The sequence below is a fragment of the Siphateles boraxobius genome, unplaced genomic scaffold (genome assembly GCF_051911475.1).
Source record: "Siphateles boraxobius isolate OS27281-9 unplaced genomic scaffold, OSU_SipBor_1 65, whole genome shotgun sequence".
NCBI classification, from domain to species: domain Eukaryota; kingdom Metazoa; phylum Chordata; class Actinopteri; order Cypriniformes; family Leuciscidae; genus Siphateles; species Siphateles boraxobius.
In genome coordinates this window covers 2,052,501-2,077,104 of record NW_027509192.1, presented here as the reverse complement: position 1 = coordinate 2,077,104, position 24,604 = coordinate 2,052,501, and the positions used below count along the sequence as shown (strand labels likewise).

The following is a 24,604-nucleotide window of genomic DNA, read 5'->3' as shown; positions in this document are numbered from 1 at the left end:
TCCCATATATCGCAAAAATGTTTTTATGCTCGCATGAGGTGGTTTTTCAGGCAATTCAAAAAAGGAATATTACCAAACCTTTATCTAAAGTGTATCAAGACTTGAGGCAGATATGAAGGAGAAACACCTCATTTATGAGGATCTTTCCATCAATGCTTGGATAACACGCCTACGTCTCCTTCCATTAAAAATAATGGCTAGTGCATTGGCAGGGATATATGTAAACCTACCAACATCCATTGCCGTGATTTTTGGAATGACTTACAGCGAGAGGAAAAAATTACGTTTTAGTCGCATAACATTGTTTATTGGCGCCATTTCGCAATAGTTTTTTATCGACATTTAGAAAATATTGCAAATGTTTTGTGCAAATCTGGAATGGAAACGCATCTTGTGACTATTGATTAACTTAATGCATCCTTGCTAAATAAAAATATAAATTCTTATTTTTTTAAATCGTACTGACCTCAAACTTTTGAACGGTAGTGTAGCTCAACTCAACCAACTTATACAGCCAAAAATATTTCCATTTACACTGTTACAAATAAGAGTGTAAATAAACATCACTGGGAAATTTAAAAAGTAATTTGGAAAGCCCAAATAAACCTTCCAATGCAAACTCAGTTTTTTAGTTTCTCTTGGCACCCTTATTTTTAAGACTGTAGATGCAAATAGTCTATTTTTCCAGATGCAGATGCAGACACCAATTCAATTTCTTAAAATCTCATATTTTTTAAATTTCAAATACAGAATTCACATCAGTCACAAAAATTGGTACAATCACAGGCCAATAACCTGAAATAGAATAAATATAAGAACTCTTTGATTAGTAAATACTATTAATAAATGTGTTAATTGTAATAGTGATGTGACTATCAAAGTGTATAAGAAAACAACAGTGTATATTAATGTAATTATTTCAATTTAGTAGTCATGTCAACAGCTCTTGTTAAGTCATGTTAAGTGCTAAACATTTTGACTAAGTTATGTTTTCGTGCTTACATATGTAAAATACTTGTGTAACGGAAGCAAGCCAGTAAGCAGTATTTAGCGTCCTTGTTAGCACGATCGCGTCCCGTGCCATAGACGCCGGTTCAAATCCCGCGCAGAGCGGGTCAAGTAGGACTGGTTACATTTGGTGCCGTGACCCGGATGGGAGTTGAGGTTTAGGGGAGTGTAACGGAGGCAAGCTAGTAAGAGCTGTGTGTGTAAACCTCACTACACCCCTGGTCTCCCATGCCGGAAACGCCGGTTCGAATCCTGCTCGGGGCTGGTCGAGTGGGACCACTTACACCACCCTTTTCATATCCTTTTATCTAATTAATGTGTCTAAGAAAAGTCAGAAGGAATAGATTCAGAAAAGTCTTGTTATTGCAGAGACATACAGTTGATCGTGTCTGGTAATGCCCTGCCATGGTGAATCCAAAATACCAGGATGTGAGTAGCGTGAGGTCAGGGGGTCGACGGTTACCATGGCAACAGTGTCTACATTCAGAGTCACAGTAATGCTCAGTGTTCCAAACAGAACCCTTCTGTACGCCAGCCTGTATGATGTCACAGTGATGTCATTCCGAAGTGGTTCTGGTTTCAGTTCCAAAAACGGCTCGATCCTCGAATATCTTAATATCCGTTGTAAATCAGCGCCTGCAGAGCTTGAATTCAAAAGAGGCCCTAGCTTTGTAGTTTCATGTGATCTGCTGTCAGTCTGCCAAAGAAGGAAAAAGCTGTTAGTATACATCACATTGGGAGCGATCTGACAATTAATTTTGGTGTGAGCTTCAACAGATACCACTAATTGGAAAACTTTAGTGCATGCCGTTTTCTCTGGGCAGCTTTAAACAAGTTATTAAGGAGAAGGTGACGGGTCATAAATGCACACACACACACACACACACACACACACACACACACACACACACACACACACACACACACACACACACACACACACACACACACACACACACACACACACACACACACACACACACACACTTTTTGCAGTCGGGACTCTTATTACATTTGCATTTAATCATTTAGAAGACGCTTTTATCCAAAGCATGAGCAATAGAGGCAGTCAAATCAACAATGTGCAAATGTCGTGACCGGTCTCAGCTAGACCAGCGCAGCACACTTAGCAATGATTTTTTATATAATAGATATAGAATAGTAAGTGTTTGTATTATTAAGCTCTGTTCTGAGAAACAGCACGACCGGCAACTGCTGTTCACAAAAGCAGTTATTGTGAAGAATGCTGGTATCCAGACAGCTGACGGCAGCCATTGACTTCTTTAGTATTTCTTTCGTCCTTTAGAAGTCCTTCAACTGTTTGACTACCAACATTCCTCAAGAGTATCTTCTTTTGTGTCCAGCAGAACAAAGAAACTAATACAGGTTTGGCACAACATGAGGGTTAGTAAATGATGACAGAATGTTCATTTATGGTTGAACTCTCCCTTTAATGACACTAAATAACTTTTTTTTTTTTTAACTCATCGAGTGGCTGTTCTCCAGATAAAGATTAAACTTGTTTTTAAGCAGTAATGTAATGTGAAGTCTCTCTGGAGCTGTGCGGTAATGTTGTGCTGTGTAATCTAAATGTAATACTACAGTCTGTTCCTGTCGCCCGCTGCCTCCTTTTACACCGAGTTATTATGGGTAATAACCAGCCATTATAGCCCTTCATCACGACTGTGTTGTCGTGAGGTCTTTCATCATGCTTTTTCCCTATACACTATAGTACAAAGGTAACATTAGTTATAATATGCTGTTGTCTGTTAATGTATGGCTGCATAATGCCAGATGCATTATAGACAAACAAATGTTTTTTTTTCAGTGAAATAACTAAATAAATTGCTCTATTCATCAAATAAAGGCTTCAGAAGTCTATTATTTTATATGGCAGGCTACTTTACAGAGATAGTTCATGATGGTCCTCATTGTCCATGATATACTCAGCTTGTCCCACAATCAACTAGTTGGTTTATGAGGTTGACTCTGTGACTTAAAATTATTCAAATTGTTAAAATAATTTAACAATAAAAAATTAGAACATACAACATGTAAACTTTTCTCTTTCCATTTTTTACAAAAAAAAGATTATTATATGATATTATATATGAAATTATATATATATATATATATATATATATATATATATATAGTTATATTAAAGTAATAATAATAAAAATAACCATAAAATAAAAGTAAAAATAAAATAAAAGTAAATAACAAGCTAAACGCATGTAAAATAAGATTGTATAAACTGAAACCATCTATCTGTCTATCTGTCTATCTATCTATCTATCTATCTATCTATCGATCTATCTATCTATCTATCTATCTATCTATCTATCTATCTATCTATCTATCTATCTATCTATCTATCTATCTGTCTGTCTGTCTGTCTGTCTGTCTATCTATCTATCTATCTATCTATCTATCTATCTATCTATCTATCTATCTATCTATCTATCTATCTATCTATCTGTCTGTCTATCTATCTATCTATCTATCTATCTATCTATCTATCTATCTGTGTGTGTGTGTGTGTGTGTTGTATATAGTAAATAATATATATATATATATATATATACAGTGGTGGTCAAAATTATTAGAACGGTAAGTTTTTTTATGTTTTAAAAGAAGTCTATTCTGCTCATCAAGGATTCATTTATTTGATCCAAAATACAACAAAAACAGTAATATTGTGAAATATTTTAACAATTTAAAATAACTGTTTTCTATTTGAAAATATTTTAAATTGCAATTTATTCCTGTGTTGGTAAAGCTGAATTTTCAGCATCATGACTCCAGTCTTCAGTGTCACATGATCCTTCAGAAATCATTCTAATATGATTTGATGCTCAAGAAACATTTATTATTATTATAAATGTTGAAAACAGTTGTGTAAATTTTTTTTCAGGATTATTTGATGAATAGAAAGTTCAAAAGAACAGCATTTATATGAAATAGAAAGCTTTTAATAATGATGCTGGAAATTCAGCTTTGATCACAGGAATAAATGACATTTTAAAATATATTCATATAGAAAACAGTTATTTTAAACTGTAAAAAATATTTCACAATATTACAGTTTTTGCTGTATTTTGGATCAAATTAAGCCTTAGTGAGAAGAAGAGACTTCTTTTAAAACATTAAAAAATCTTAACGTTCTAATAATTTTGGCCACCACTGTATATTAGTTGTTATTGAAAAGTACACATTCAACATTACAGTCAGCAACCAATTACAGCAGGAGCAAATGTTTGGTCTAGTCACGTAATATAGACAAAAGACCAAAACAAACAAAATATACGGTCATTACCGTTCTTTAAAGGTCTCTTTGTCTTTCTTTGAATGCCGTCCTCACCTTTACGTGTGGATTTTGATTGGCTGGCAGCAACTGCGGTCAGATCTGCAGGAAGGCCTACATACACTCCTCCATAGTTCCTGCACAACACACAGTTAGATCTCACACACTACACATCCATTAGTATGGTCCTGATTCAGTCTCATATTGAGGTTTTCATGGTTATATATTATCCTGTTTTCAAAAGACCGTCTAACCTTCGTTTCTCATCATCTGGTAAAGGTTCTTCTGTCCTGCATCAAGAGAATAAAGATGAAGCCATCTCTGTGATTGACACATCTGTCAGATATCAATACATGCTCTCTCATGTAGTCTGTAGTATTTTATGTCAGTGTTTCCTCTCTGCTCAAAAAGATGCCTCACAAAAGACTCATCAAATACCGTATTCAGAAGCAGTTTTCATCTCAAGACCCTGTTGATGGACTCTAGTAAGAGCAAGGTATAGCTATTGAACAGCCTGTTCAATAGATTTCAGCACACATTCAATTTTCACAATAAAATGTTTTTGTCCACTGAAAAGGCATTTTCTTTCCTTAAAAATTCTCTATGAAATTGAAGTCTTTAATTTGAAACGACTTCTCCAACAAGAAAAAATGTAGAGCGGGACTTGATTTTGTTCATGAGGAATTGATTGGATGGTGTGGTTTGCTATTGGTCGATCTCTTGTGAGTGACAGGTTGCCCCGCCCTCGTGACAGTAAACGCATCATCAGAGAAGAGAAGAGGGCTGCGTCCAAAATCACATACTCTCTTGAGTAGGTACTTATTTTGAATAAGTAATTACTCAATGACTGCTAAAAAAGTATGTTCTATATATGAATGTAATCTGGATGTACTACATTCGCCATGTTGTCATTATCATGTGACCAACTAGCGTCAGTTCCATTCATAAATTCTTTCCCATTGCCTCATGGGATAGTAAAGTGTCCATCATATGCACACTTCAGAATCTCGCCGGATGTAGTTGATCATCCAGGTACTTTTTGCAGACTCTTTTATGAGTACTGTGAATTCAGACATACTTCTTTTGTCACATACTGTTTTAGCCTATTACTACTATATAATAAGGAAGTATGCAATATCAGATGATTTTGGATGCAGCCAAGATGTAGCTGCAAGATGGAGGGGTAGTTATTTAGATTAAATACTGCAATATTTCATAAAAAAATTTAATTACATGGTGACGTAAGATTACTTCATTTTCACTCATCAAATTAAATATGCAATTTCTCTAATTTTGAATAGATTTTAACTTATGAAATCCAATCTAAAGCTAAACGATTTCACTCACAGTGAGCGACAGCATGTTCATTTCGGCTTGCATCGAGAGTGGAAAATCATTAAATATTTCACACGGATGAGAAATTATTCAGCTCCTCTCGTCCTCTGTATCCTTAGATGTTAAATGCTAAAAGCACTTCAAAAAGAAGACGAAGGCTGATGCATTAACAGGAATCTGCTGTCTAAACACGCTCGGGCGTTTTTCCACTGATGGCACGGTTGCCGTCTGCTGTTTTTGTCGTTAAACTGTGAGGTGGGGCGGTGGGGGGTTAATGATTGTTGATTGGCTAGCATGCGTTTGGACCCTCAGGGGCCCACGTGCACCACAAAAGCCGCTGGACGTTAGCAGCGTTCTCCCGCAGGATTCAGTTAAATATGTCTGTGTATTTTTTGTGCACATATACTGTGTTGAGCTGTTCTGTAATGAATTCAGCTCAGTGCTCCGCATTTGTGCTGTTATTAATTTCTGTCGGTTGTTAGTGGTCGTGAAATTCATTCTGTGGCTCAGATTCGTTAATATGGAATGTTTGGATATGTCGTGAATTAAATTACTCACACATCCTTGCCAGCTTCTGGACCTGTAAGACAAAGAAAAAAGTATAATTTACCTTTTAAATAATTTAAATAATTTAGGTTTTAGATCAACATTTTGCAGTCATATATATATATATATATTATATAATAATTATATCCTCTGACAAGAGGTCAACATGCCTCTTCAGCTTCAGCTTGGCATTCTGCACAAATCACACAAACCCTGCTGTCAATCAAGGGCGGACATCATTTACACAGAGCAGAAGAGCTGAACATCACACAGATGATGCTTTATTGTCTGAAGCTAGTCTCCACTACAGAGAACAGATCTTTAAAAGCCGTTTCTGGCAATCCACATTTTCATTGTGACTGTCCTTTTATCTATTTTTATTTGTAGGAGAACATGACTTTAAAACACGCCACGAAAGCGATGCGCCATACATCTGGAATATTTAGGTTGTTAAAATTAAACAACCTCTTGGACTTCATGAAACCTTAAACCTTCTTGCTTCCTTTAGATGTCTTCATCGTTCTTTTTTTGTTTTGTTTGTTTTTTTGATGATGCTGGAGTATGTTTGTAACGGGGCGTTTACACGACACCGTTTTCAACTAAAAACTGAAAACTTTTTATGTGTTTTAGCCTTTCATTTACACAACATCAGCGTTTTTTGAAAGCGGTTTTAAGTTGCAACTTTAAAAAGAAAAAACGATATATAACATAGTGTAAACTACAGAAACACGAATTTGTGAAAACAGTGAAGTCATGCGCATGCGTGTGTTTCCTTACAAAGTGACATCGCCATCTACTGCCCTCGCAGCAGAATACAACGTTTCAAGCCATTTCCGCAGTTCTTTGTGTACGGGATCATTTTGACAACGTCCATCAATCCACCCATCCATACATTCATATATCATTTTATTTAAATAAAACAAAATGTGTGTGTGTAGCACAGATTTAGATTTTTATTTTTTTAGTGCAAGAAACCTTGAGTTACTTTATAAGTGACCTTCTAGGGATTTCAATTCATGCAAACATGTTTTATAATACCCTCTTTAGAGAACAAAATCCCACTGTTTTTGGACACACAAACCACAAAGAAGAAGAACGATATTGACTAGTTTTTTTAATCAGATTCCGTTTTTTCTATGGCTGCATTGATTTTACTGGTCACAAGAGTGATGTTTCCAGCAGTTTTATTCAGTCTGCGCTGCAGTTCAATTCTTTGATTACAAATGTTCATTTGTACAGTGACTTTTCGCTCTCTCTCACTCGTCTTTATTAAAGTCTCAATAGCAGTCGTTTGACAGAATCAACTGAGGAGTTCTGACATATTTAAAGTGTGTTTATCCTCTTCGTTTTGGAGGATCCAGTCATTTATTTTAGACTAATGCATAACCTGAAAACTCTGTCACCGAAGGCTTTTCTCGGAGTGTTTTCTTGTCCTCAGGACAACCGAGCTAAGAAACCAGGTCAGTTGTATCGGGTCGAGAAACAACCTTCCATCTTGACAAAGTCATTACTCCTCAAAGGCAGAACACAGATGCATAAAAGAAAAAAGTTTTTTTACTGGCTCAATTGTTTCTTCTAGATAGCAATGAGAAGAAATGGAGCTTTTGATTAACTCTTCTGTTTCTCAGATGTTCCTCCTGAGAAAAAGAACCCAAGATACCAAAGAGTGCGTTCAAAAGATCTCAATAAACTCTTAAAAATAAAGGGTGTTTTCGTCACGATTCCGTGATGCCATAGAAGAACCATTTTGGGTTCCCCAAAGAACCTTTCAGTGAAAAAAGTTCTTAAAAAAAATGTTTTTCCTTAGTGTGAAGAACAATAAAATAATTCTAAAGAACCCTTTTCCACTGTAAAGAACCTTTTGTGAAATGGAAAGATTCTAAGGATGTTGAAAGTTCTTCAAAGAGGCCAAATAAAGAACCTTTATTTTACGTATAAACTCAAACATTTCTTATCAAATTCTTCTAAGAGCAAGTGATTTATCCACATTCATTTTATAGAATCACTATGACTCCTTTTTTATGTTTTATGTTAGGAAAAAACATAAAGTTGGCACTTATGTAACTGAGATCTCCAATAAGTCTCCCGAGGTCTGAAGAGCATCGTCTGAGCAATATAATATATATATATATATATATATATATATATATATATATATATATATATATGTATTTTTTTGGGCTCCATTCTCTCTGTTTAGTAGTGATGGATGCCACTTTGACATCTCACCTGTCAATCATTCATCATTTTCTCTCTCAGGACATGCAAGGCTAATTCTATTTTTAACCAAAGTTCATTTTGGTTGGCTCTTTTTGTCACGGTTGGTTGCAGTGAAGCACACAACAAAAGGAGAAGGGAACAAAAACAGTCTGTAATAATAAGTTCATATCAGAACCATCAGGAGATAGCGTACACACAACTGCATTAACATTGACCATACCGGACAAAGGAAGTAAGGAAACGCATGGCTTAAGTACATGAGAAGCGTAATCAATGTCAAACGGAACAGCTGTTTAGTTTAGTTTATTCATTTATAAAGCACATATGACATTTAAAAACTACAAATGTTAAAAGCAAAGTGCAGTACAACAAATGTAAAACAAACTTAAAACATACATAACCAAGAAAAAAACAAAAAGACAAATTAAATTTTTACACTCTTAAACAGAATTAAAACATTAAGAATAAAAATGGGTCTTCAAGGAGGATTTAAACATAAAAATAGAAGGGGAAGACCTTATGTGGAGGGGAAGACTATTCCTGGTCACCTTTATTTTTAAAATGTGAACGAGGGACTGAGAGGAGAAATTGACTAGAAAGCCGAAGAGATCTATTGGTATTTTGAGGAGTGAGGAGATTACAAATATACTGTAAAGCTTTAAAAACAAAGAGCAGAATCTTAAAATCAACACGGCGAGTACCGGAGTAATGCTCGCGTTTTCTAGTGCCAGACAATAGCTGCCGCATTTTGCACCAATTGCAACCGTTTCAGAGCTGATTTAGGCAAACCCAGATAGAGTGAATTACAGTAATCCAATCTTGATGTTATAAGAGGATGGATTACAGTTTCAATGTCCTTCATAGAAAGCATCTTCTTGATCTTCTTGACTTCTCGATCTTAACTGAAAGAAACTTCTTTTCACAACAGCATTAATCAGCTTTTTAAAGACAATGTGGGACTGAAATTAACCCAAAGGTTTTTAACACAATCACGTGTACATTGGAGGAGCTTATTAATATTAACAATGCCAGAAGACAGAGCTGTTGGGCCAAAAACAATTCTTTCCGTTTTGTTATTATTTAACTGTAAGTCCATCCATAATTTAATGTCTTAAAGAAATGCAAAAAGATTAGACACCGAAGCGTTGTTGATTATAACAGAAAAAATAAAGCTGAGTGTCGTCGGCATAAAGATGATATGATTCTGTGTTTCTGAATGATATGAGCGAGTGGAAGCATATAAGGCAAAAAGAAGAGGACCCAGAATAGAGCCCTGCAGAACACCTTAGGAGATTTGACAATGAGATGAGAACAATTTCCCCAAATAAACAGAAACAATTCTGTCCTTAAGGTAAGATGCAAACCAATTCAGCACAGATCCCTGAAACCCAGGAAACTAATTAACAACCAGGGAAATTAACTATATAAGGAACACAGCAGGCAAACAGGGAAACCAAAACATTATGATAATAAAACAGAGCATAGCTGTTACACTCTTCTTGTATCCAGTTTGCATTGCAATGAGAAATGCTGATTACCAATGAAGCATTTTGAAATTAAGTTTTCTGCACATTTAAATTAATTCACTGGCTACTGACAGCTGAATCATCTCCAGCTGTTCTCGTGTCCGATTTTCAATGTCCAGGCTTGTTCATCTAACATTTATTGCTCAAATATCTATCTTTCATAGCTCAGGACACATAATGGTGTTCAGCTAAATATTAATGTTGTTTCTCCTGAAAAAGACACAGAAAGTAAGAGTATAAAGCTATAAAGGTTCCATATGTTTTTTTTTATCCCTAGAAGAACCATGTTTGGTTCCCATAAGAACCTTTCATACCCCTTTTCCACCAAGGCAGTCAGTGAACAGTTATTAAAAGAACCATTTTTTCTTAGTGTGAAGATCATTTTAATAATCTAAAGAACCTTTTTTCCACTATAAACCCTTTGAGCCAATGAAAGGTTCCATGGATATTAAATTACTTTGGTCGAATCTAAGCACAGTTTAAGATCTCTTCTAAACCTCTAGAGATGAGGATAGAAACGATTGAGATGCTAAAGATATCTCTGTTTTTTCTTTCCAGCGCGCGCCGTTTTACACACGCTCTCTTCATCAAGTCTATAAGCTCAGATCTGACCTGAATACATATTAGACGTGAGGGATGAAATCTCCATGACTGATGATCAGATCCTTCACCTGAGACTAACGGAACATTCCTCCACATCCGCTTCTGCTAATAACCGAGGAGGACACGAGGTCCCCAGCAGGTAGGCTACGAGACTTCATCAGGCTCCCACGCGAACTTTAACCTCCATAAATCAAGTTTTTAAGGACAAAACAGAGCGCTAAATTAAACATCCGATTGCACGCGCACGCGCTAGAATCCACAACATGACAAGTCGATTGATAAAAAGCAGCGCGCGAGTAAGTGAGCCACACACACACACACACACACACACACTCACCTCCTGCTGTCGTGCTGGTGGCAGAGGAATTTCCACATCCCATTTTGGCGTGAACACACAGCTTTCTTCCGTGTCTGCTTTGGAGGACGGATGAGTGAAGGACGGCACTGATGTGATGCACGAGCTCCCTTGAACGCAGCCTCGATCATTCTGCAGAGAGAGAGAGAGAGAGAGAGAGAGAGAGAGAGAGATGCCCGAACCTCACATGATTCGCCCTCTCCTCCACCCTGATAGAGTTGCCGTGGTAACAGAAGGGGGTGTGGCCAGCTTCCAGTTTTACAAAGAGTAATGGTGTGAAGGAACTCAGTTCAATGCTCGTACCAATAAATAAACAACTTCACAGGTCAGCATGTAAATGTGTTGAAATAAAAAAATATAATACCAAATATTATTAAAATTAATAAATAAATAATAAAATCAATACAAATTTAATACAATTAAACAATTGAATACATTTTTAAAAATAATTTACATTTATAATTTATTAAAAAATATATGACAATTTAATATTTTAACGAAATCAAAGTACAACCAAAACAATAAAAAGCAAGTTAAAATGTAATAAAATTGATTAAAAGACTTAATTAAATTTCTTACAAATAGCCTAATTTATGTTTATAATAACAAATAATTTTAAACAAATCATAGGTCAGAAACGGTAAAAAGCAAGAAATAATAATAAACATATTTATTATTAAAATGAATAAATATGTAATAAAATTAATTAGATCGATCTGTCTGTCTGTAGCCTATGTCTTGTCATCTATATGTATTTTTTTTAGGAATTCTAGTTAGATAGCTATTGTTTGGACTGGGCTGATGACAAATGGTGGACACACAGATGTTGGTTTCTGGGTTTAAAGGTCTGGGATCACGAGCACTCGGCCTTGAGGTGTTCACAAAGAGATGTTTGTTATGACAGTAGCAGGAGCCTCTCAGGGGCCGCTGGAGTCTCCCATCCGCTATGAACTTTCTGATGATCTGTGGCACATGATCAAACTCTAGACAAAATGGGAGTTTCTATTAGGAGTACATTAGGACTTCTGTGAACTGAGAATTATGTCATAATCTTAATGAAAATATAGAGATCATGAAAATACTGTAAATGCAGAATTTAAACATTTAAAATGTGATAAAATAAATATAAAATATATATTTTACTGCCTTCGTATAGGCTATGTGAATGAAAAACTTATTTGCATATAACCCCTAAATAACCCCTAATTATACAAAAAGAAAAAAACAATATGGTATTTTCAAAAAGTGACAATATACCAGTGTAGTCCAGCAGAGGGTATTGTGGGATAGAATTCAGGAAACTTTTCAACCCCAAAAAACAACACTTTATCTTTGAATCGAGTTCCACCTCGTTTTTAATGACAATATACTTCATTATTATTATGATTATTATTATTATTATGCTTTATTTAGGTGTATTTTTGGAGCAGAGTCAATGCCCAGGAAAGAGGACTGCCTTTCCCAGCATGCAACCAAAGCAGTTCCGGTTCGTATTTGTGCCGCTCCATGCTGGGAAATGTAGTCCTCATCCTTGTATTCCATTCCCACTGTATCCGACGCGAAAGATGCCTGCCGTACACCATAAATTATTACTCGAGGAGGCCCTGCAGGACAGCCCGCAGGTAAATATTTGTTTACTGGATCTTTGTTCAATGTTTTAACACTCATAACTGTTCGGTTTAGTGCGTTTTGCGTTGCAAAAATGATGATGCGGCTGTCGAGACGCGCGTATGTCGCTGGTTGCAGAGCATATTTGCGAGCTAATCTGAATAAAACATCAATTTAAGTGCACGATTAAGTAGAGAATCACCTCAGCTCGTTAAGTTTATATAACTGCTTGCATAGTTTACTATTCAAAGGGTTTTATTCCTAGATGAGACACGAGACATCCTGCACGTATGTTGATCATATGTTTATAAATGAGAGACGCGCGTCAAACATACGTGCATCTGACGCTACAATCCCGCGTCTTATTTTCGGCTTTGGTGCTTTAAAGCTGTAAATGTTTTGCTGGCAGTGGAGTTGTGAATGGAGGGGCCTGTATGGGAGGAGTGAGATGTTGTTTAGTTGGTCAAACCCACAAAAGTCTGATCCTGATACATTAGATCACATATGCTCTATCAGATCTGTTATACTGTATATATTGGTATCAGTACTGAGACATCACTGGCAGATCAGAAACAACAAAAAATAATCAGAGACATCAGATCAGCATGTGAGAAATGTGAAACGCACAAAACTTTGACGTAACACTGTACACTGTCTTGAAACAGGTTTTGATTATTATTGGCCGTGCAAAAATCATAATTAGGCCTAATTCGCATGCTATGTTATTGCAGTTCAAACCATGAAGCCGCTCCCACATACTTGTGATATTCTCAGTGAACTAATGATTTACTTTATACGCACAAGTTATGTGTCTGAGTCATACCCCCATAATGCTCTGTGTTTGAGATTATGAACCCACAGATGTCTCCGCCCGGCCAGTCACTTTGTTTGCTTTGGAAACACACCCAGAAGTCTGTCCTGATTTCTGACAGAACACACCTGTGGATACAACCAGCATGCTTCACGCTGCACGAATGCTTAGCACATTTAACACTGTGTGAATATCGAGTGTTTACTGGCGTTTGTGTTTTCTGTGGCAGACGCGGTCCTTGCTCAGTGTGTTTGAAGAGGATGCAGGCACGCTCACTAACTACACAAACCAGCTGCTCCAGTCTATGCAGAGAGTGTTTGGAGCACAGGTACACAACACACACATGCTCACATTAACTTCAACAGTGGAGGCAACATAAAAATAAAATCGAAATTTACAATATCTAATTAAATATTCCATTTATTGATCACGATTTATCAGTGCATGGTATTTTAAAGAAAAAAGTTTGCCAACTGAAACTGGTTTTCTTTCCAGCCGATGTCATCAAGGCCTCAGGGGTGGGGAGAAAAAAATAACCAATAGTATCACAGCATCTACAATCCAATCAAATCCTAACTCAAAGTCCAACCTTGCGTTATTTTCAACAGATTATGCTGTTATACTTGGAAATATAGGACATTATAAATGTCAAAGAGTTAGTTCACCCAAAAATTATCCCATAATTCACTCACCCACAAGCCATCCTAGGTGGATATGACTTTCTTCTTTCAGCCAAACAGAATCAGAGTTATATAAAAAATATCCTGGCTTTTCCAAGCTTTATAATGGTAGTGAATAGAGTCTGAGTTTTTGAAGCCCAAAAAAGCGCATCCATCCATCATAAAAGTAATTCATATACTCCAAGGTTTTATGAAGGCCTATGAAAAATATCCATATTTATAATTTTATAAACTATAATGACTGACTTCCGGAAACGGCCATATGTGAGACTAGTTCCAGCGGAAGAGTGACCTCTGAAATTATCATTTTCATTTTTGGGTGAACTAACCCTTTAAATGGATTGCAAACTCTGTATCATTAAATGTAAATATATTTTATGAAGGTCCAAACAGGAAATATTATATGAAATCTTCATACGTATTTATAAACCCTGAATATAAAGTTGCAATTCGAAGTATGTAAATGTGAATTTATAAATATTTATTTTTAAATCTGAATATGTAGTTATTACTCTGAATATATAATGGCAAACCAGAATATCAATATGTAAATCTGAATATACATATGTATATCTGAATATGTACAGTTATTAATCTGAATATATAAATGTAAATATATGGATGTAAATCTGAAGATAACTCAAAATAAATGTAAACCATGAATACATAAATAAATCTGAATATATATAGTTATAGGTTTGAATATATAGTTATTAATCTTGAATATGCAAATCCTGAATGTATAGTCAAAAGTCTGAATTTATGTTTATAAATCCTTAGTAAATCCTGAATAAATATATAAACCATGATTCATACATATGATCAATATAATCTATATTCAGATTTCACATAATTATCTTCTGTTTGGCAAATAATATATATATATAAAAATGATAGTTAAAAATAAATATTTATGTATATTGCTCATGTAAATATTACATTATATTTCATAATTTTATATAATAAAAATCCATAAAATAAGCTCCTTAAAAGCTTGTTTCTCAGAAAGAACTGGTGCTAGCTGTGATTCTTCATCTGACTAACTGAGTTTCCTGTACGCAGAATGAAATGGCTCTGGCAACGGAACAGCTTTCTAAACAGCTCTTGGAGTATGAGAAGCAGGTGAGCGCTTTTCATTTCCTTTTTAAACGACTGCAGTGCATTAGCAGCCATGATGAGTTCTGGGAATATCATCTGAATATCAGATGAGTTATCAATAAATCTGACATGATGGTTTGTGAGTGCAGAATTTTGCTCTGGCGAAAGGCGATGAAGAGGTGATCAACACTTTACAGCACTTCGCCAAAAGCGTGGAAGAGGTGAGGAGACTCCTGCGGTGTGTGTGTGTGTGTGTGTGTGTGTGTGTGTGTGTGTGTGTGTCTCTCTGTCAGAACGAGTCCATCAGTCGTGTGGCAGCTGGTGTGGGCTGTTTCTCTCATGCTGGTTGTTTGTTGTTTGCCAAAATGGCGAGATCACCTGATCATATGACCTTCAGCGAGATCACATGACCTTCATTATTTGCCTCACGTACTGCAGAATTTAAGTTCACATTATTCAGTTTATAAAGTAAAGTGGCAACAATTCAGTGTGGCATTACTGTCAAAACACACCACAGTAATGTTTTTTAAATATTTGAATTACAAATTTATTTTAATTTCTCTCTAGCTGAACTCTCTGCACAATGAATTGGCCACACAGATCGCTGATAAGATGGTGTTTCCCATGGTGCGGTTCAGAGAGAAGGACCTGACAGGTGCCACACTTACTTCACTGTTGTAGCGTTTATTTACAATATAATACATTTTTATATATTTTTTAATTTTAATAAAAAAAATTTGAATTTAAAATATATAAATTTTTTTATATTAATTCCGTTATTTCCAGAAGTGGAAATCATATTTTTTTTATTTTTAATAATAAAATTATTATATTATGTATATTACACTTATTAAAATAACAGTCTCAAAAACACAATTTTTGTCCTTGTATTTAGATTAATATTGATATTTATTTTGATATTGATTCAGTTATTTCTTGAACATTGGTGTATCACATTAAATTTTAAGCAGACAAATAAAAAATATTTCTTTACTTTTTTGTTTATTATTATAAACAAACTTATTTATAAAATAGTTAATTTTCTTTAAATCGCTCATATCTTAATCAATGTTTCTTTAATAATTTCATTAGTATTTTCACCATCTCTCTGATGTTTACCGTACCTTGTAAGACTCTTATATCTATTTATTTAAATACTTTTTATATGTATTTTTATATGTTTTTCAAAAGTGAAAATCCTGTTTTCGATTATATGATCCAAGTGAAACCTGAAGTGTCAGACTATCTGACCTCAAAAAATTTTTTAAAGAGCTGTGATGAATTTGCTTCCAGAGATCAGCACACTGAAGGAGATATTCGCCATTGCCAGTGACGGTATGAAGTTAATAATATCCATTTATCTATTATTAGTGGATGATAGAAAATATTTATATGCTGAATAAAAATCACATACCTTTCTGTCTCTATTTGTCTCTCCAGAGCATGAAGCTGCCATGGTGAAATATAGTCGTTTACCTAAAAAGAGAGAAAATGAAAAGGTAAATATTGATGTAAATGCAGATCTGTAATGTGAAAGCCACGGCTCAGAGTCCAGCATTGAGTTAGATGTGTGTGTTGACAGGTTAAAGCTGAGGTGGTGAGAGAGGTGGCGTACTCCCGCAGAAAGCAGCATCAGGCCGCGATGCAGTATTATTGCGCTCTGAATGCGCTGCAGTACAGGAAGAAAGTGGCCATGCTGGAGCCCATGCTGGGATTCACACACGCTCAGGTCTGACACTCGCACAAGCACTGCTTTACTCTCTCCTGGATGAGCTGCGTTCCAAAACTCTTCATATTTGCACACTTGTGACGACACATCAATTAAAGGTGCAGTGTGTAATTTTTAGCGAAATCTAGTGGTGAAGTTGCGAATTGAAGCCAACAGAAGTTACGGTGGCCGACAGGAAATGATATCGTCGTCTGAGACAGTAGAGAGTAGCCAGCTCAGTAATGAGGTTTCTTTACAAAGATAAATTAAGAAATTAGGATTACTTAATGTTAATGCGAATACTATTGTTACTTGTTCATCATTGTGTCAGTGTTTTATTCCCTGACTTTAGCTTAGCTTCTTTGCACGAAGAACAACATAGTGACGAAATGCATTTGTCCGTTTAGGGCTACGGTAGAAACATGACAGCGCATTTCAATGTATGTGGACCCGCGGTGTGTGTAGATAGAAACTGCTCATTCTAAGATAATAAAAACATAACGGTTAATTAAATAAGGTCTTTATACACCAGTGAAAACATTATGTATATGATATTGCATTTCTGTCAACAGATCCTCCTAAATATTACACGATGCACCTTTAATGCATGTAGTTTAGTGGTGGGCTGTATGAAGAAATTGTTGAAACGATTATTTTAAAATATTTTAAGATATTAAAAGAATAATTTAAAAAATATAGTTTTATTCTGGTTGGTATTTTTAATTATTATTATTAATAATAATATACATAATAATATAAATGAGTGTTTTATATGTTTAATAATAAAATATTATATTGTTTACTAAAATAAAAACACGGTTTTATTAGTGTTTTTAGATTAATATTTGTATTTATTTTAGTATTACTTCAGCTATTTCTTGAACATTGTATTAAATTCCAAGTAGAAGAATGTGAAAATAAAAGATTTCAAAATATTTCAAAAATAATATTTGCTTGGTATTTTTAAATATTTTTCATTAATAATAATATGCATATTAATATTAATTCAATTATTTAAAAAATGATTTGTATTTTTAATAAAAATATTATATTATGTTTTAATTGCATTTTTTTTAGATTAATATTCTTATTTATTTTATTTTATATTATTTCAGTTATTTCCGGAAAATCATACTAAATTCAAATTAAAAAGTAGAAAAATGTGAGGATAAATTATTTTAAGATATTAAAATAATAATTTGAAAAATACTATTTTATTTTGCTTGGTTTTTTTTATATTATTATTATTAATAATAATATACATATTAATATTAAGTAAATTATATAAAAAAAGTGATTTGTATTTTTTTCGAAAAAAAATCATAAATGTTTTAATTGTTTTTTTAATATATTAATATTTATTTTAATAGTAATTCAGTTATTTCTGGAAAATAAAATAAAATTTATTTAATTTTTTTTAAAATAAATGATTTTATTTTTTATGTTAATTATATTACCTATTAAAATAATAATGTTAAACATAATATCTTATTTGCTTGTTTTCTTTTATATTAATGTGAATATTTATATAAATATTTCAGCTATTTCTTGAGCCTTGGTGTCTTTTTTTCATATTAAATTATAAGTAGACAAATAAAAATACTTTTTTAATAATAAAATTCTGATATTATTTATACTACTGCAGAAAATAATTTTGAACACTCAATATATCTTTTATATGAATATCAATATATACATATTTATTTAAGTTATTTCTTGTACATTTGTGTCTTTTTTATCATATTGTTATAGCTCCTTTTTGACAACAATAAATCAATAAAACACTCAAGCTTGTGCGTATCCTTTGGAACGTGCCCAACAACAGGCCTTAACTGACTAATGCATGACCTTGGGACTTTTTGCTTAATTTAAATGTTATTTGTGTGCATTATAATCAATGTAGCTGTATAATCTTCAATCCTGCTTGTTTTTCCACAGGTAAATTTCTTTAAGAAGGGGATGGAGCTGGTGTCGAAGAAGATGGACAGTTTTCTAAGCTCAGTTTCCAGCATGAATCGGAGGTAAAGGAGTCTTTATTTCAGAGCGCGCACACACACACACACACACACACACACACACACACACACACACACACACACACACACACACACACACACACACACACACACACACACACACACACACACACACACACACACACACACACACACACTGTCTGTGATTCCCTCACTCTTTCTGTCTGTGCTTCAGTATTGAGTCTCAGTTAGAGGTCGAGGCAGAGGTCATGCGCTCGTCTCAGAGAGAGCTCCTGTCCGTGGATGACACTGTCTACATGCCGGATCACGATCGGGTCCCCGTGAATCGCGCCCTCATCCAGAAAACAGGTTACCTCAACATCAGGAAGTACGGGTCACTTGATCTCGGTCAGATTTGATGGAGTGAGCAGGAGAGGTGTAGTTTAACACACTGAGCTCTGTGTCCTGCAGTAAGACGGGGCTGGTGACCACGGCGTGGGACAGGCTGTTCTTCTTCACGCAGGGCGGGAACCTGATGTGTCAGCCGCGGGGCGCAGTGGCTGGCGGGATGGTTCTGGATCTGGACAACAGTTCTGTCATGGCCGTGGAGTGTGAGGACCGTCGATACTGCTTCCAGATCACTTCACCCAACGGCAAAACGTACGGAAACAGTGTTTGTGTGTTTGAATGTGTATGCTTGTAATCTGTAGTCAGGTTTTATCTTAATAATGATACTATCACTATATATAATGTAGTGTATGCTATTTATATATTAATATTATTTGTATATAATTTAATATATTTTTAAAAATATATGAATGCATTAATAATTATAATATTAATATTATATATTTTCATATATTTAAATGTAAATAAATGTAATTATATACACACACACACACACACACACACACACACACACACATATATATATATATATATATATATATATATATATAAATGGTATATTACGATATATAATTATATAACTATAATTGTACATAATTTAATGTATGTTATTTATTTATGAATATAATTTCATATATTTTAAAAATATATATTGATATTATTTTATTAATTATAATTGGAATATTATATATTTCCATATATCCCAATTTAAATACATTTTATGATTTTATATATATATGTATAATTTATAATATATAATAACTATAAATATATATAATTTAATGTATATTAATTGTGTGTATATATATATATATATATATATATATATATATATATATTTAATTTAATAAAACCTAAAATAAATATACTAAATAAAAGTAATTTTTTTATATATTTCCAATTTACATTTACATGTAAAATTATATACTTAATTAATTAAATACTAAAATGAACATACAATAAGTATATATGTTTAGATAGATAGATAATATCTCTATATTACTAGATTAAATTCATTTGATTTTAAGTTTAAATCGGCTCTGATGATTCATTCACTCCCTGAACTGCAGGTTATGTCAAACTAAACTGCATAATACACAAAACTAAAATACATAACTCTGGGCATTGTTAAATAGATAGGTATGCCTAGAATATGGGTCATAGTTCTGAAGGAAATGTTCATTCCCCCAGCGAGTCGCAGGTTTTCCTCTGATCCGTCAGTCTCAGCGCTTCATGATCTGAATGATTAAACACATTAATGATGCTGATCTCTGCTCCTGTGTGCTCATCTCAAACTGCCGTTTTAGTCTTCAATGCTGAGAATTCATGAAATTTACTCCTACTTTCAAACTTAAGTCTAAAAGCAAGTTATGAAATTTCTTAAAGCTAAGAATCACTCTTACTCTGGAGTTGTTTAAGCCAGCTCGAGAGGTCTCCAGTGGTTAGGAGTTGCCAGTAGTGGCTTGTGATGCACTGAGTGCGCGAGTCTTTCAGGAGAGGAAGTGATGGTGAGCAGTAAAACAAACCGTACGGTTTGGACAGAGCAGGCATCATCTTTTTCAACGCTGGTTAATGTTGGGCTGAACTAGCGCTTCTTCCTCCCGCCAGTTTGGTTTTCTTTTGGAATCCATTGTGGCTGATTATATCATAAACTCTAGGCTATATATAGGCAGGTCCATTAACACTGGTTTACAATTTCTAATTAAGACATGGTGGAAAACGTGTTTATCTTTCATTTCCAATGTATATATCATAATGTGTTATCAAATGTCTGTTGAATGTAAACTCCTCTTAGGAATTTCACCATTCAATTTGAATTTATCTGATAACATTCTTACATAAGGAAATCTATTCCGTGATTGGTCCATGCCCATGTCGTCATCCACAATCCCGTTTGTGGCACGGCAGTGTCGTGAATCAAAGACTGACACTTAAGATTTAGTCCTACCCTTCACTTAAATCACGACTGAGATGCTTGATAACTAACTTTTAAGCGCAGCTTTGAGTCAAGAATTTTTTTTTTCATTGGCCAACTATTTCAACTTAATAAAACCGTTTAGAAATCCTTTGGATGGTTTAATAACCTGTTCTGGTGAGAATGGTGACTTCCCCCGCTCCCCCCAACGTTCCTAGGCGGAAAACCAACCTTGCAACATGGGGACTAACGTCCCGGGAAGTTGAAAATAGGAAGTCTCGTGAGAATCGAGAACGAGCGAGAAACACAAACTGCTTTACGGCAATTCGACATAAACACACACGCCGCCCTCAATATGTATGATGTATTACCCACCTCAGTAGACATACTCCACACGATAAAGTTGGCCGGCTCCGATAATAACAAATGCACATGAGCAGCGGTAGAAAGGGGGAGGAGGGGCTGCAAGTGAGGTTTTCTTACGACAGTGTTGTGAAATATACGCCTCACAGCTGTAGGGGGAGCTCGCTGAGAAAACATGCGACAACAAAAGTGAAAATCAGCGAAGAAATAGCTAGGGTTGCCGAATGGCCCTTTAAGTCCATTCTTAGCAGTGTTCTTGTGAGTAATTGTCCGAGTCTTGATAAATACGGGCCCTGATCATTATCTCTGCGCTTCTCCTGATGTTCACACACACCGTGTTCAGAAACCGCTCTGACGCCGCTGCTCATTCTGTTTTCAGGTCTCTGATTCTTCAGGCCGAGAGTAAGAAGGAATATGAGGAGGTATTTACACGCTTCAATAAAGATGGTTTACAAAATGGAATAGTTTTTAATAGATTGATTTAAACAACATTATGATGTTTATTTCTTTCTTTACACAAATTTTTTTATTTGTATCCACAGTGGATTTGCACCCTGAACAACATTTCCAGACAGATTTATCTAACCGACAATCCTGAGGTATCTATCTGTCTGTCTGTCTGTCTGTCTCTCATTTATTTATGATTATATAAATAATTTAATGCAACAACTGTTGCTCAAAGTGCTTTCAATTACTAAAAACAAAACAAAAATAAGAGTAGTACAGAGAGAGAAATAAAAAAACACAAAACATAGACAAGGTAATTGTTGCAATGTTCAGTGTAATGGGAAGGAGGAGGCGGGAACCAGCGAACAAGACTTTAATACAGTAAATGAAACAAATACAAAATGAAACTAAAGACAGCCCCTCACGGACGACTGCTGTCACAAATAACAAAACACAACATAAATCCAGGCCTGTCCTCTCTCGTTCTTCACTGTCGTCACTCCTCCGTGAGAGACGCTCATTATCAATCACTCCACCGGCTCGCGCTCGTCCTGCTCGCCACAGTAATGATCAAACACCCATCATGAAGAAGCTCAGGAAGTTTTTAAAAGATGTGCTTTAACATGGTCTTATATTTCGGTACTGACCTTACAGAAAGAGGGAGATCATTCCAAAGTGTTGGTCACGGGAAAACAACACAGAAGATTTTGATTTTCGGATCTCAAAGATCTAGATGAATTATAAAATGCCAGCATACTAGAAAGATAAGAAGGGACAACATCATCCATCCATCCATCCATCCATCCATCCATCCATCCACCCATCCATCCACCCATCCATCCATCCGTTGAAGTGTTTTGTGCTGTTGTTTTTTGTGCTGCTGTTGTTTCCATCCATCCATCCACCCATCCATTTATCCATCCACCCACCCATCCATCCACCCATCCATCCATCCATCCACCAATCCATCCATCCATCCATCCAACCACCCATTCAACCATCCATCCTTCCATCCATCCACCCATCCATCCATCCATCCATCCACCAATCCATTTATCCATCCATCCATCCATCCACCCATCCATCCATCCATCCACCAATCCATCCATCCAACCACCCATTCAACCATCCATCCTTCCATCCATCCACCCATCCATCCACCCATCCATCTATCCATCCATTGAAGTGTTTTGTACTGTTGTTTTTTGTGCTGCTGTTGTTTCCATCCATCCATCCACCCATCCATTTATCCATCCATTGAAGTGTTTTGTACTGTTGTTTTCAGGCTGTGGCGATCAGGTTGCACCAGACGGCTCTTCAGGCTGTGACGCCCATCACCAGCTTCGAGAAGAGAGCTGAAGGTTCTCCTAACCCTGACCGGTACGAATATTTCACATCTGAGGGATGATGACTAAACACTCCTTTCATTCCAGTTCACTCCTATATTTGTAGTTTATTATCTGTTAATACATTTTTATAAATGATTTGGTTCAAAAAAGTCTGTTTTTCTCTGATCCGTAGAGCGAAACCAGGTGGTTTGACCCCTAGAGAGCCTCAGAAACCCCCAGCGACCCTCGAGCCTGAAGATCTGATCGCCCCGGGAACGCCGATCCAGTTCGACATCGTTCTGCCCGCGTCTGAGTTCCTGGACCAGAACAGAGCCGGAGCAAGGTCAGAGGTCAAAAATCACCTGAACACATTAACTGTCTGTTTGCCCTTTTTTTGTATAGATTTATAATTGTGCAGCCTGTTTATGATTTTACAGTGTGTTTATAGTTTTACTGTGTGTGCATGTTTCTTGGTCTGTGTGATTCTGCTCAGTTTTAACTACTTGTATTCTGACAGACGCACAAACCCCTTCGGTGAGACGGAGGATGATGACAGTGGTTCAGACACGCATGGTGAGACAAGCCCGTTTCAACTCACTATTTACCAAATCAGTGTATTACTTTGAGAATTATAGAAAAAAATTTGAATGTGAAACCTCACAATATGATGAAAAACATGATTAATCACATATTATGGCATTCTATGCCGTTTAATGTTGATGATTGCGTTATTTTACATATGCATCTGCTTACATATGATATCACTTGTTTCTTTTTCATCTTCGCCTGTGTTTTTGATAAGGATATTCAGTACTCTTTCAGAAGATGTGTAATAGCGCCCCCTACCGTATAACAATGAAAACACAGAAAGATGGAAATTTCCGAAAATGTCGTGGAGAGAGTTAAAAGTCACTGAATTATAGAAAAACCTTCAAAAGTAAAAGCTCACATTATGATGAGGATTATGATTACTTACATATTATGTTCCTTAAATAGGCTTTATTTTTTTTTTTTGTGAAATATGATTTCTCCTCTTCCTTTTCCTCTCTGAAATCTCCCAGATTCCCTCCTGCAACAGGTGTTTGCTGTTCGGTTCTTGGGTTCGATGGCCGTTCGGGCCGGTCACACACAGGAAGTGATCTATGAAGCCATGAGGCAGGTTCTCGCCGCTCGCGCAATTCACAACATCTTCAAAACCACTGAATCCCATCTGATGGTCAGCAGTGCCTGCATTAGGTGCGTCGGGCGTCTCACTTCTGAAATGCAGTGTTTCAAATATTGACGTTTTTACACGACTCTCAGGGGGGCTTAAAATGTTTTTTTTCTGCCGACAGATTGATCGATCCACAGACACAAGTCACC

The 24,604-nt window shown here is 35.5% G+C and overlaps 2 protein-coding genes across 3 annotated transcripts in view; one reads left to right on the top strand and one right to left on the bottom strand.

Annotated features, from left to right (window-relative positions):
- Window positions 1-707: 707 nt before the first annotated feature.
- On the bottom strand, window positions 708-11,067 carry c25h12orf75 (chromosome 25 C12orf75 homolog). Of its 2 annotated transcripts, XM_077209887.1 has the most exons (5): window positions 10,883-11,067; window positions 6,209-6,230; window positions 4,570-4,605; window positions 4,373-4,452; window positions 708-1,705 (listed from the first exon to the last, which is right to left on the bottom strand). In XM_077209887.1, exons 1-5 carry the CDS (start codon window positions 10,923-10,925, stop codon window positions 1,701-1,703), a joined length of 186 nt encoding a protein of 61 aa, XP_077066002.1. In that variant the 5' UTR covers window positions 10,926-11,067; the 3' UTR covers window positions 708-1,700. The 2 variants fall into 2 exon arrangements, with proteins under 2 accessions (XP_077066002.1, XP_077066001.1); XM_077209886.1 differs by lacking the exon at window positions 708-1,705 and having other exon boundaries at window positions 4,570-4,600.
- Window positions 11,068-12,398: 1,331 nt separating this feature from the next.
- Window positions 12,399-24,604, top strand: part of appl2 (adaptor protein, phosphotyrosine interaction, PH domain and leucine zipper containing 2) — a 15,314-nt gene continuing 3,108 nt past the window's right edge. The window contains exons 1-18 of the mRNA XM_077210144.1: window positions 12,399-12,522; window positions 13,549-13,647; window positions 15,062-15,121; window positions 15,247-15,318; window positions 15,665-15,752; window positions 16,391-16,432; window positions 16,538-16,596; window positions 16,680-16,826; window positions 18,744-18,826; window positions 19,017-19,169; window positions 19,253-19,441; window positions 21,847-21,889; window positions 22,010-22,066; window positions 23,200-23,294; window positions 23,436-23,585; window positions 23,760-23,815; window positions 24,304-24,478; window positions 24,577-24,604. The exon at window positions 24,577-24,604 is cut by the window's right edge and continues 9 nt beyond it. Coding sequence (XP_077066259.1) covers window positions 12,466-12,522; window positions 13,549-13,647; window positions 15,062-15,121; window positions 15,247-15,318; window positions 15,665-15,752; window positions 16,391-16,432; window positions 16,538-16,596; window positions 16,680-16,826; window positions 18,744-18,826; window positions 19,017-19,169; window positions 19,253-19,441; window positions 21,847-21,889; window positions 22,010-22,066; window positions 23,200-23,294; window positions 23,436-23,585; window positions 23,760-23,815; window positions 24,304-24,478; window positions 24,577-24,604 — 1,653 coding nt within the window. The 5' untranslated portion in view covers window positions 12,399-12,465. The remainder of the gene's footprint in view (window positions 12,523-13,548; window positions 13,648-15,061; window positions 15,122-15,246; window positions 15,319-15,664; window positions 15,753-16,390; window positions 16,433-16,537; window positions 16,597-16,679; window positions 16,827-18,743; window positions 18,827-19,016; window positions 19,170-19,252; window positions 19,442-21,846; window positions 21,890-22,009; window positions 22,067-23,199; window positions 23,295-23,435; window positions 23,586-23,759; window positions 23,816-24,303; window positions 24,479-24,576) is intronic.

Bases quoted from the DNA above. Each gene is read 5' to 3' on its own strand.
- c25h12orf75 (XM_077209886.1), bottom strand. From the start codon at position 11,031: ATGATCGAGGCTGCGTTCAAGGGAGCTCGTGCATCACATCAGTGCCGT. The intron at 6,231-10,882 runs GTGAGTGTGTGT...TTTGTCTTACAG, and splicing joins CACCAGCACGACAGCAGGAG to GTCCAGAAGCTGGCAAGGAT. The intron at 4,453-4,569 runs GTTAGACGGTCT...TGTGTTGTGCAG, and splicing joins CCAGATGATGAGAAACGAAG to GAACTATGGAGGAGTGTATG.